The sequence below is a fragment of the Spodoptera frugiperda genome, chromosome 11 (assembly GCF_023101765.2).
Source record: "Spodoptera frugiperda isolate SF20-4 chromosome 11, AGI-APGP_CSIRO_Sfru_2.0, whole genome shotgun sequence".
NCBI lineage: Eukaryota > Metazoa > Arthropoda > Insecta > Lepidoptera > Noctuidae > Spodoptera > Spodoptera frugiperda.
The window spans coordinates 68,757-82,716 of NC_064222.1; the positions used below are offsets into that span (position 1 = coordinate 68,757).

A 13,960-nucleotide genomic window follows, 5' to 3' on the forward strand; every position below is an offset into this window, starting at 1 on the left:
TTGAACATCGGGTTCGGCCAATAAGCTTTTAGTATTTGACATTATTGACAATTTGACGTGAACAGCTGACACAGCGACAATGGAGTACGATACGTCAATAAGAAATACCATAGACCATCCAATTTTCAATAGGACGAAAATTTTATTATTGTGAAAATAAATGTAACAACATTTACTTTCTAAACGTTTACTTCAATCATAGGATTAGTTTCTTTAACTAAAGTAATTTGACTGGTTACATTTTGTTATTACATTTTTGAACCAACTGACAAAAGGTTTGCAAAGTGCGTGTATCCGAACAAGATTCAATGAAAAAAAAAACAACATTGTAGTTTCACGTTTTCCCATTGTACATTGCGTATTTTATGATAGCAAAGAAACATTAGCTAATACAAAAAACGTAATTGGTTTCAAAAATTTAAAAAGTCGCTCTAATTTGATGCGAAGTGGAAATAGTAGAAAAAAATATTCAATATGGCTACAGATCATACGACGTGAGCTGTCAGCTGTAATAATTTTTGTTTCTTTGTGTTTATTACGCCTTTAAAAATGTTATGATCGTTACGTACACGCGAATATGGGTGCGAAAGACTCGAAACCATCTTTTATATCTTACGAGGATGCAGTGAAACGAGGTACGACCAGTGCTTGAAGTTGATAGAAGTGCGTTGTAAGAATGTGATGAATATCGGTTTATTTTATTTGCAGTGTCTGATAGTGAGTTGAGACGTATACGTGAAGCGTTCAAGAGATGTGCCGGTGCAAATGGAACGGCCTTGAGCTTAGAGGCTTTTGTCCATGAAGTGCTTTGTGATGGAGTTCCCTGCGAGGTGGCCGAGTGGCTGTACCAGGCTTGTGGCGGCACCAAGAGAGGCATCGCCTTCAGGGAGCTGCTGTGCGGGATCGTGGTCCTCACTAAGGGCAACATCGAGGAGAAAATAAAGTGAGTAGTGCTCTGTGTGTCCATTGTTAGTTGTAAACAATTACATCACAGTAATTATCATAATAATAACGATATATTGTTGTGTTGTGTTAGTCGCGACAAATTCTTCTCACTAACATAACTAGGAAAAATATTTTTAAAATAAATAATAAGAACCGTACAACTTCAGAAGTTACAATAAATTTTTTAATGGTAGGTAAACAACAAATTACTAATAATAGTTTTCAAGAAGCCCTCTGGTGTAGATATATTATTTGTATATGGGATTGACAACATGCAATGAGTTGCTAGTTTTCTGTAATTTTCCGAGATAGTATTCATCTTGATACAATTGAATTGTTACCTACAAGTGACCACAAAGAGCTGACTTCTGTGGTTTAACTTATTATCACAATGCAAACCAATATGATAATGATCAACATACAACCTGATGGCAATCTTATATCACGAAATAAATACATAGTATATTTATTGTAGTTAGATAAAACATTAACAGACTAAACTAAATTAAAAGTAAATGAAAAAGTGCTTATAAAATTTCCTGTTTTATCTTAATTACAAGATGAATCAGATTTTTAATTGTATGTTGCAATCAGAATGAGAGTTGAATTAATTAAGAAATAACTCATTTCTCCATTATTCTGTCTTTAATAGGTAGGCAAGGAATACAATCTACGAATAAAAATAATCTGGTATAATGTACCTAAGTTAAATATATGCTACCATAACACATGAATGAACACTGCTTATATTTTTACTTTATCCTCTAGACACCTGGAGTACTATAAATAGTATTAAATAAATGTAAGAAGTAAAGGCCGAACGTTATTTAGCGGGAAAAAACAAACACTCGGGAATTGATGCTATAAAAAGGCTGCCCGGTCGTACTCGAAGCACAAAGTTCTAAAACGTTCGGCCTTTACAGCAACATTTATTTAATACTATTTATAGTACTCCAGGTGTCTAGAGGTTATGCAATAATTTACTCATTAAAATAATGAAGTGAGATTATTACTGATGTTAACATAATGACTGACAGGTTTTCATTAAAATTGTCTGTGTTTATTTATGTAACTGTGACATAAGTGTGATGTATTAAAAATAAATTACCCTTAGACTGCCTGTCATCTCCCCAAAAACAGGCAAAAACTCTGCCCAAGTATTCTAAGTAGAATAGAATATGCAAACAAACCTTCAAACTATTATAATAACAGTGCCACCAACATTAAAATAACATTTCCTAAACATTCACAAATTATGTGTTATTATCCTCCATACATTGGTGAAGCACTTTAAAAATAATTTTGGTACAATTGTTAAGTAAAAACATATCTATCTCGGGCTTCCTGTTACACATGTAATCACACAATTTTGCATATCTCCTGATTATGTACAGAGCTATGATGTCAGCAATCAAATCGCTGACTTTGTACAATCATTATTATAACAATATTTTATTTTATTGACTAACTATTTTCATTCTGTTGCTATTTTTGCCATTTTTTTCATGGTCATCAAATTTTTAAATAGTTATTGCAGTACTGTGAGAAGTTTAATACCTAATTAATTTATCAAGCTCTATTATAACTACCTAGTTTAGGTGATTAAAAATAAATTTATTTATGTTACTGTGTCAATCATGTTGTCAATCTTGTACTAAAATCAATAGTTTTTACTTAGAAGATTACCTATTTAGAAGTGCATACCTAATATTAGTTTTAAGTGTAAACTAAGAATTTCTTGGAATGCTATGTTCTCTATTTGTGGTCATTAGGACATTTGTCAGATTACTGTGGATTTTAGCAATGCACCGCTAAAAATACCCATTGCCCACTGCAATGGATGGATTTATATTTCTTCTCATGTTTAAACACTCTTTTATCATCACAGCACAACAATATATTATCCATATCATACAATTTTAGGTTTCTATGGACACTATATGTGAACAACCAAGGAGACAATGGCACATACATATACAAGAGAGATTTCGCGCGAACTCTCCACCTGGAATATAGTTCACTGCCCTACACTGGGGCACAAAGAAATGCAGAAATACTTTTGAGCCTTTTTGGCCCAGCAGAAAAGGTCACTTTCGACCAATTCCGGTCATGGCTATTGATACACAAAGATGCGACAGTGCTGTCCAAATGGCTATTGTCCGAAGTCAATGTGGCCCAGGATCTGGAGACCCCCACATTCTACCAGAGCCTGGCAGGAGTCACACATTTGGAGGAGCGGGTGAGTGCATACTAAGCTTTATTATCATACAGATAAGGTTTAATATTTGTGTCTTCTTCTCTCTTATCTTGACATGATATTTTTCGCCGTAAGATTAACGAGAGTAAGATTAAGAGTGTTTTGAAACAATCAACACGTGAATGCTTTGTGCTAATAAAGATTTGAGTCAATCGGATCGTGTAGACGGCGCGGGTGAATTTCAAAACAAAGCGGTCTTTGTAATAATACATTCCAGGCACATATCAATCGATAACTAATGCGGATTTAAGTATAAAGATAAATCGGGCAAAGGCCCGAAAACGACAAATCCTGCTTACTCAGTGTGAAAATCTTTTATAATCGTGATTACTGTACATTTCATCCAATCCTGAATTGTCCAATAAATATATCCTGAATTGCCCGATTTTTCGGACCTGGGTAAATTCTTGGTCAGTAATCGATAGCGCGAAAGTGGCCTATCCAGTTGATCATGATACGGGCACTGATAGGATATCAATGGTATCGCCAGACATCATGTTGTGACGTCAAATGGCCCGAAAATGTCTGGGAACTGCGCGAAATTGATTCACTGATTAGTGTTATTAGCTAGATACAAATAGGTACTAGTCAGTATGAGCGTGCAGTTGGAAGTAGATGAAGTTAGGTTGCTAACAATAGGAGTTCTTTGTTCAGTTGATATAGTTACTTTAGTATTTATGCCATTTCAGTAGCCACATAAAGCTTTTATTCTTGACTAGCGTCCGCCAGCGACCTCGCTCGCAATTCCTCGCGGATAAAAATGCCTATGTGTTATTCCAGACCATAATCTACCCCTCTTCCAAATTTCATCTCGATCCTTTCAGTTGTTTTGACCTGAAGGAGTAACAAACACAAACAAACAAACATACACACTTTCGCATTTATAACATTAGTAGGAATAAGTGTAAACTAAATGGCAAAAGTAATTAGTTTTATGTAATTAGTTAACTATTATGTCTGGCGAGGCTTACAAAGCACTTAGTTAAGTAATGAATACGTAGTTGGTACACCAACTAAATATTTTTTCGCACCTCAACATTAGATACGCGCAATAATACAGCCAATAGAATTACTAATATAATAAATTAATCGTTTTAATAATATCCGCGTAGCTTTATCTCATTTTCCGCTCTGATTAAGCATATCAATATGCAAAATTAAAATTGTTAATCGCCATTTTAAATACGTGCATGAAACTAAGCTGTTAATTGTTTCATTACTGCTTGGAAGGTTGTTGTTATACAAAGTTCTTAACAATTGATTAGATTTGTAATCATGTAGATGAGTCTTTGAAACAGATTAACTTGTAATTAGGAACACAAGGTTTTCTATACCACCATGTCGAATGCTTCCCATGTTTAGGGAAGTAAAAACTATTCTAGATTGTTCGAATCGAATTGATACGAAGAAGTTATTTATCTAGTATCTAGGTAAGACTATCTATAGTCGTATCTGTGATATTTTTGTACTAAGTCAGTGCAAAGTGATTTAGTTTATCATGTTTCAAAATCTTTCTTTAGATAAATAGTGTTCTTCAACTATTTTATAGTACAGACATTTCTTTATCTTGTCTTTGTACGGCGCGTCGCATACCGCGCCCACCTCAAAGAGCTCTCAGAGCACCACAGATGGGGCTTAGTAGGACTGATGCTAACCCGGAGCTGCGGACTGCCCAGCGGGTTACCGGGGCTCCGGCTCGAAAAGCAGGAGCAGGAATGGGGTGATTTTTAGTCTGACACTCCCTCTCGCCTCGCCCAAGGCGGTAGAAGTCAATGGATGATTATCGCACCACAAAAACATCTTGTCTTTGTGGTTCAGAATATCTTACCAGTTTTCTACGATGCCAGTGATTACTATCCTATCCCAAATCACAATCGTACTGTCTAGTTACTATCTAAGTATGTCGAAGACTTATCGTTATCCATATTCTCATGTTTTGTAAGTGTCAGCCTCGCTTAGATCACGACATTTTGTTAACTTACTGACAATCTGTAGTAAAGTGACTAACTGACAACAAATATATTTTGCGCACTTAGTGCTAGTTAGTCACAATTATCTCAATTGTAAAAACGTGTCTCTGTAAATATTACATGTTTATGAAATTTTTAAAATTTGTAACAAATATGAGGATGTAACAGTGTTATCAGAGGCGTGTCTAATCTATTTGATTATTGCTCCAAATAGGATCATATCGCTAAGTTTGATGATGGTTGATTTTACTTAACTAAATTAGCCATTCTGATGATATAGTGGATTAGTCTTAGGTAAATTAGATATACTCAATCCTAATACAATCCACCTGCCATTCTTGTAATTACATACCTATTATACTTACAAGTTACATATAAAGATAACTATGATCGACTGTTATCAACAGGTGTTGCAATGCAATTCATTGAGTAGACTAGTTATTTAGGTAACAAAATAACGTTGGTAGGTTACCTAGATAAGGGGGATATTGTAATCCCTCCGAGGGAAATCCCAACCGCAGTTGTATCTTGGTCAGTATCTCGGTATCTCGTATCGTAACTAGTTTGATTTCTGTGTGTGTCGCAACGCACGCCTTACGGTGGAACTTGTGACTGTGACACAGTTTTTAACTTGCATATTATTTGTAAACACAACAGCTCTATCGATATCTTTATTCTAATCGATTGTTGTAATTTATACGAGTATTATTCATTTGTTGTTATTGATGTAAGTTTTTCTGAGATGTGTTAATGATTTATTACTGGATAGGTATGCTAAATAATAACGTAAATTGTTTAGGAATAACTTCACAATGTCTGGATAGCAGCTATGTATCAGATAACTTTGAATTAAGAACGTAATTAGTATGCACTATCTGTCACATAAGCTTATCGGACACTTATATGACGTTGGTGAAGTAGGCGCTTAGCGTCATAGTTCTGTCTAAAGGGCAAAGAAAACTTTGTTTAGACGAAGAATGTAATACAATTTTGGCCAATAACTTGAATGATTAAAGCAATGAAAGCAGTTTTATACTACCTAACTAAACAGAATGTTGAAAAGGACCTACATTGAAATAGGACTATGGACTTTGATACAATATATCTAGTGTGAGCAATGTTTCGGCACGAATGGGCCGGCTCGACCAGTGATACCACGCCTCACATAAAGCCGACGTGAAATAACGCTTGCGTTGTGTTTCGTTGTGTGAGTGAGGTTACCTGATTCCCAATTACCCTCCCCCTTCCCAATCCAATTTGGGGATTCGGTCCGAACAAACCTTGGATTGCTCACCCCCAAAAGGCGGGCAACGCACTTGTACGCCTCTGGTGTTTCAAGTATCAATGGGCGGCACCTCTATAAAGGAGATTCGTCAATTCGATTACTGGACTATTCAATAAAGATATATTTAGGGGTTAGAATAGAATCATGAAGTACCTATTTTCTTGATAGCATTTACGTACATTCGCCTGCTATCAAATCGTACGTTGTTTACCGGCAATGTTTTTACAGAGTCTGTCACTTATTCGCTATCTGTTTGAGTGCGTTATCTTCGCCAACAGTGTAGCACTTTTGACATGATAATATCTTGCATGTAAATATCGTACTTACGTACCTATCTACGTGCATTTTGTTCTCGTATGTTCTCTGCTTGACGATTGAGAATGAGACGTAGTTGTGGAAATAAAATTGTTATAAGAAGTGTCCTGTACCTCTAGTCAATGAGTTTGAAGCATTTGTGTTTGTCGGTACTTGATAGCGAGGACGTAAATTTTCTGTATGATAAATTTTACAGCGTCTATTGCGGTCATTTGTATGACAATATTGTAATTTTAGTTCAGTAAATATGTATTGTTAGCCAAATAGGTACTAGCTTCTGCCAGCGGCTTGTTGTGTTATTCCAGACCATAATTTACCCCTATACAAAATTCATACCGATCCCTTAAGCTGTTTTGACGTGATTGAGCAACAGATATACACAGAAACTCAGAAACTTTCGCATTTATTATACAGATATAGTAATATTACGTGAAATTCGTGGTAGACATATTAGTTGTTGTTATAGTAGGTACCTAAATATTGCCCTTTACACAGCATTCATTCGTCCTCCTGTCTACAGCTATCGATTAGTTGTATGTAGGACATTTGAATTCAAGTCTGTGACCTTACCAAGGTCGTGAAGGGTCCTTAGGTCGTACCACTCAGTGCTAGGCCCCATGCGGGATGGACGACTCCACTGCATTTAAGTTTATAAACTAGCTTTCCAACCGCAGCTTCGACCGCAGTATTCAAATTTACTTTACGATTTATACACTACATTTTTCCGCGTGAATCATTCCGTCCACTATTGAAAACTGCATCAAAATACGTTCAGTAGTTTTTGAGTTTATCACAAACATAGCCTTTGTTTTCATAATTTTGTAAAGAAAACAATTAATAAAAGTGCTGAACCATAAGATACGATGAGGACAATAAAATACGATTTCCTGCAGAAATGCAAGCAACGACTTTCTAAAAATATAAACAAAGCAATAATTTAAACTTGTCTAATAAAATGTACGATTCTTTATGTCCACCATTTTTCCGGTGAGCATTATGAAAGTAAATTGTTTTTATTGTATCGCGTTCTATCACTGACAGACTGACAGAAAGTGAATTAGTATTGGTAAATACTAAATACACGTAACAATGAAACTATATTAATGTTGAATAAATAATATTTGCGTACAATATCAATTGTCACCATATCAACAGCACTAATAAACTAATTTCATATTAATTCAGGTCAAACAATTATTTGTCCATAACGTACGAATGATTATTGATTACAAACAAATTGGTACAATTTAATGGAATTTAAAGCATTCAATGTTTATGAAATTGATACTTTGATAGTAAATGATAACCTACAATGTTGTTTAGATAATTTTCGATAACGTATGGTAATGAAATGGCTTATAGGTTTTGCAATTAATATTGCTGATAGTAAATACTACTAACTGCCATACTTAGAATCATTTAATGGTTACTTAACCCAGTCCTTAGCCATTGTTTTCACAACAAAATCGTTACTAAGGAATAGCTTAAGTAATCATTAAATGTCTCTGAGTGCGGCAGTAAGTTTGATGTATATTCAAATGGAAATAAATGATTTAACATAAACTTTCAAGAAACCTTTAGATTACAAACTGCTGTCTAATAATGGCTATTAAATAGTAACAAATAATGGTCCTCTTATGACATAGCTACGCATAACTAAAGGAAGTGACCTATTACGTGGTCGGACAATGGGATGGTGAGCTGTTGTATCTCATGAGTGGCTCCGTCTGATCTTTGAACCCGGCAGATTCCACGAGGCAATACACTCTCAGTACTCTCCAATCTCCCATACGTTATATGAGACACTGATTGAAGTTATTTGCTTGTCTCAACGAAATTGATGTAATGTGACACTTTATAGATGATCTTTTGTTGTGATAAGTAATATATAGAGCAGAATACTCTTTCATTCTTTCTTATTTCATATAGAATATTACAGGATTTACAGTGAAAATTTATAATGGAGGCCATGTTGAGTTTTTCATGCATGAGGCACCCTCATGCAGGGGTTTGAAACTTACCAACAGCAAGTACCAATGTGACTTTTCCGAGTTATATGTACTTTTTAAGATTATTTAGACACCACTGACAAATGGTGAAGGAAAACATCGTGGGTAAACCTGGGCTTATAATTTCTAATTATAAGTTTGATATCGCCAACCCGCATTGAGCAAGCGTCTTTTTTCTTTTACTGCCTCCGATTATTTAAGTTCGTCATCGTCAGTAGCGCTAACATTACTAATAAGCAATAAATTAATTAGTTTAATGTAACCGTCCGTCATGAATGACTCATTCATTTAATTAAACATGATAAACAATCAGATTGAAATCGACTAGATACTCATCGACGATAAACCATCATCGACCTATTTTGTAGCGATACATTTTTTAATCGGACTTTATGTAGAGTGGTTGCTAGTTTGGTATAAAGCTTTCCATCGCTTTTAGCGCTTTCAAAGCGTTTGCAACAGTGTGTGACGGGGAAGTTAAGCGCTTTTTTTTCAATTGCGGCTTTTACCCCACACTGAAAATGTTTAAAGTGCTTTTCCACAGTGAATGAAATTGCATGTTTTTGTGCCGTTTTTTAAAGCCATTGAAAATAGTTTGAGTGCTCGCTGAAGTTGGAACCGATCGTTTGATGTGAAGTCAATTATACAGTTTATTTTAACTGCGGATTAAACGGACAAACGGACAAAAACTGATTGGTTTTTATTCGCGTAGTCATCTAGCTTGTTTTTAGTTTAGCTTCCGGTAGTTTCATCAGGATATCTGTTACAAGCGACGGTATTACGAAACTAGATTACACGTTTGTTAAAAATGGGTCAATCAAGACGTATTTGTACTTATAATATTCAACATTTCATTAATTCTTTAGCTCAATCAATCCATGTTAGTTTACTTATACCAGACTAAAGTTAGAAGCATTATCAATGACATTTCACGGTATCTGGGCCTTCACTTCCCTTCATTACCAATATTTTGTAATTGCAAATGTAACTAAGTAGCAAATTATATGGCCGAACCGAGACCACGGCCGCAATTATGTCTAACTTGGACATTTGAATAACATGTTATGCAATTTTTGTTCGCAGTTAAATAGTCGTTCCCTAGAGATCTCGTTGAGGATATTTTAAGATAATTATAAGCTTATACTTTAAGATAAAGTTAAATAAGAAAAGGTTTTCAAGCTATAGAGTCGTTTTATAGGATAAGTTGTGTTACAATTAGAAATGCATTTGATCAGTCATTGGGGAGGTTTATGTTCAACTGTCTTGTGGGATGCGCCTTGGGGTTGATATGATGATGGTACGAAGAATTTATTGGAGTCAGATTACTTAGTGCCTGGAGCATCAAAACCGTAAAACCTCGGATTAGAGTTTATGAATTAATATGATCGATGTGGAATATTGTTTTTTAAACTATAAAGCAATGTTTACCCAAAATATTTTTGTGCACTCCATTTTTTTAGTTTAAACAAATTATTATAAAAAATTAATGGACCATATATTTTCACTTTAAACAGTATTTTTTTTTATTTATATGTTAAATCTTACCTGAGTGACATATAGGAACATTCAAAGATACCTCTGAAATAGCCTCGAACAGGTAGAAAAACGTGGAGGGGAGAGCGGAAAGTTGCTATGACTGGAACTTCTTGGCCAGTTTAATTATAAATGAAACGCACTTTATTGTATACATTATAGTAATTAATTATGACTTGAAAAGAAAAAAAAATTGTACAAAATCTGTTTATTTAAATATATTACATGGTTGTCTATATCAAATATTTTCTTCTACTTCATCTATCTGTATAATAGGTGAAGTATTGGAACAACTATTTCCGCTGCACTGTAAACATGATACACTGCAGTATAAACTACACTCGCGAGCAACCAAATCGACTCAACCTACATGTGCGCATTCGAAGATGTTTTCTTAAAAATATACTGAATTGCTTTTAAAAACCGATATACTATTAGAAAGCTTACAACTTCAGCTTTATATTGCCCGAGAACACCTGGCCAGTTCGCCCGGCGTTCCGTACGACTACCGTGCAGACACATTCTGCATTCGGCAGTTAATAAGACTGGCCTCCATTGCTCTATGCTCCAATCGATCTCGGGCAAATTGAATGCGCGCTTGCCGATGGCGGGTCGTCAATTTCGGGCCTGTGGTAGGCCGTTTAGGGGTGAGGTTGGCTTCCTTCAACCATCTAGTACTGTCCACTCGCTGACAATCGAACTCTTCTGAGTTCCTGTTAAACATCGACAGTTAAGTGACGATTTCGTACGAAGTTGAAATAATAAAACGGTCGTCTCTCTCCGAGGTGGACCGGTGGCGGCTTATTCTTGGTCTTCGATTGAAGCACTAGTATCTTGATACTACCTGTACCCTCTTGATACTGCAGATTGGCTCAAACTCAGATGAGCAGCAACTCTTCGCTGACTTAGTCCTTGTTCCAGTAGAGCGACTTGAGCGGCTTCTTCTGGTGTCGTATCCAAAATTTTTGGAAATAAAAAACCGGAGATGTGTACGATCAACTTTCGATAAGCCACGGATAAAGTTAACCTTAATGTGGAGGTTTTATAGGGGTAATTTGTGTTATTTTGGAGTCGTAGTGAGCAAATACTCTAGTCCGCTGAATTAAGTAAAATATTTTAAAAAGTACTGATACAATTTTTATAATAGGTAATGGTACCAATATAAAGCTGAAGTTGTAACTTTCTAATGGTATACGGTTTTTAAAAGCAATTCAGTATATTTTTAAGAAAACATCTTCGAATGCGCACATGTAGGTTGATTCGATTTGGTTGCTCGCGAGTGTAGTTTATACTGCAGTGATCATGTACAGTGCAGCGGAAATAGTTGTTCCAATACTTCACCTATTATACAGATAGATGAAGTAGAAGAAAATATTTGATATAGACAACCATGTAATATATTTTATAAACAGATTTGGTACAAATATTTTTTTTCTTTTCATTAGTCATAATTAATTACCGTATTTTTTTCAATGTATACAATAAAGTGCGTTTCATTTATAATTAAACTGCCAAGAAGTTCCATTGTACATGCAACTGTCGCTCCGCTCTCCTCCACGTTTTTCTACCTGTTCGAGATACTGCTATTTTTATACACAGGTATCTTTGAAAAATGTTCCTATATGTCTACTCAGGTAAGATTTAACATATAAATAAAAAAAAAATACTGTTTAAAGTGAAAATATATGGTCAAACATTAATTTTTTATAATAATTTGTTTAAACAATAAAAAAATGGAGTGCACAAAAAAATTTTGGGTAAACATTGCAATTTATAGTTTAAAAAACAATATCCCACATCGATCATATTAATTCATTCACTGTAACTCTAATCCGAGGTGAAAACCCCCAGGCGCTCCACTATACAGACTTCTCATAAGTACGGGTTCAAAACCTACGAAGCAACGGCGTGTACCAATTGATTTTCCTCCAAGTCATATGCTAATAGTGAGACGTCACTGACAAACTGAAGGAGGTATATAATAGTTTTTAATTATAAATTGTAAATCGTCAACCCGCATTGAGCAAACGTGGTGAATTACTTAAACCTTCTCAGTGTGAGAAAAGGCCTTTGGTTAGCAGTGGCCACTTATAAGCTGTTGATGTTTAATACTTCGGTTAAAAGTTTTATATGACCTAACATTTTATTCTAACGTCTAGTTTATTTATGCAATGCAATGTAATGATAATTACACTTATGATACTACTTACTTAGTACCATTATAATTGAGGTGACTTTGGAAAACCAGTTGCAATTTTAATGTCCTGTTAAATTCAACTATAAATAACATGTTAGCAGATAAATAATCTTGTCTTTAATATTTTTTCTAAAACTGTTTTTTTTTATCACTTTTCAATGGTGTTATCAGTAGTATTCATGGAGTGTTTGACTGATAAAAATGCGCACTTGAAACACGGTGTTAATTAGTAGAGTTTAATTGACTGTTACACAATAGTCTGTGATATGCTATCTGTGGCGCTTAGCTTCACTGTCGGTCTTTCAACCTAGTTCCTTACTTTATGGGTCTCTATGTTGATTTGATGTAATATGAAATCCTCGTATGCAACATACGTACATACATAACCTCGAGCTTGTCTCCCATGGGGGTAGGCAGAGACAATGGAACGCCAATTGCTACGAATCTTACATCTACCTCTTTCGCTTTATCAACAGTCTGTCAGTCAGTCTTCAACAATTATGTAGAAAACCTAAATAATTACTGATATAGTTATCCTCTTAGTAAATTCTTAGTTTAATGGAACATCGTTTACCAAAAGTCGTTATTTTATACTGTTTACTTTTTTTTTGCTATACTTAGTATAAAAAGAAGTTTCTATTGGTTTCTTAAACGTGTTAATCTCCGGATCTACTGGTCCGATTTGAAAAAATATTTTTGTATTGTATAGTTCATTTATAGGCAAGTTATACGCTAAAACATCACGCTGTGATCTAAAGGAGCCGAACAGAACAGATGAAAACACGCGAAAGTAGTATATAACTTATAAACTGGAAAGTAGCTTTTCCAATTTTCCATAGTCACTCTGGTGCCAGGAAACTCGTCCACTCGTCGAAATAACTAGTTTATTTAAATGGAAAACCTATTATGTAACCACAATACGACTTCCTTGACGATTTACATGCGAAAAGTATTTACTCGTTGATTGTTTTAGAGTGTAGACAATACGCCGTTGTCTTGTTACGGTTAGCTATAAAAATGTTTGGCTATTTGCGAACATGTTGGTACTTATTACCCAATAAACACATAGAAATATGTTTTATTTATGTACTACCTCGGGCAAGTGTTATTTTGGGACTTTTCCATTTGGTAATTTCAATAACACTGGGTAGCAATAGGCTCTTTTTCTATTCATTATTTCAGCACAGATTTACCTATGGTATACAAATCGGGGAAGCCTATACCCATATAGGCCTCGTTTTGTTGATTTAGTAAAAACTTGTACATTCGTGAGTCACCTAAGTGGCCAGTAGAATACCAGCGCAAGGCCCTGTCTTGCACATGCTGAACTGATCCCATTTCACCGCAAACTTGGGACATTTTTTTTTATAAAAATTTATGTGTTAACAAATATTTGTGTAAACTATACATGACACTTGTTTATTTAACGTGTGGAATAAATGTTTTTTC

At 35.0% G+C, this 13,960-nt stretch overlaps 1 protein-coding gene across 5 annotated transcripts in view; it reads left to right on the plus strand.

Annotated features, from left to right (window-relative positions):
• The first annotated feature begins 81 nt into the window (after positions 1–81).
• LOC118274484 (ubiquitin carboxyl-terminal hydrolase 32) overlaps positions 82–13,960 on the plus strand; it is a 43,670-nt gene continuing 29,791 nt past the window's right edge. Inside the window, exons 1-3 of one of the 5 annotated variants that reach the window (XM_050696909.1) lie at positions 82–635; positions 709–943; positions 2,869–3,184. In XM_050696909.1, the coding sequence (XP_050552866.1) occupies positions 578–635; positions 709–943; positions 2,869–3,184 (609 nt within the window). In that variant the 5' untranslated portion in view covers positions 82–577. The remainder of the gene's footprint in view (positions 636–708; positions 944–2,868; positions 3,185–13,960) is intronic. The other 4 variants (XM_050696911.1, XM_050696912.1, XM_050696910.1 and 1 more) reach the window with 4 other exon arrangements.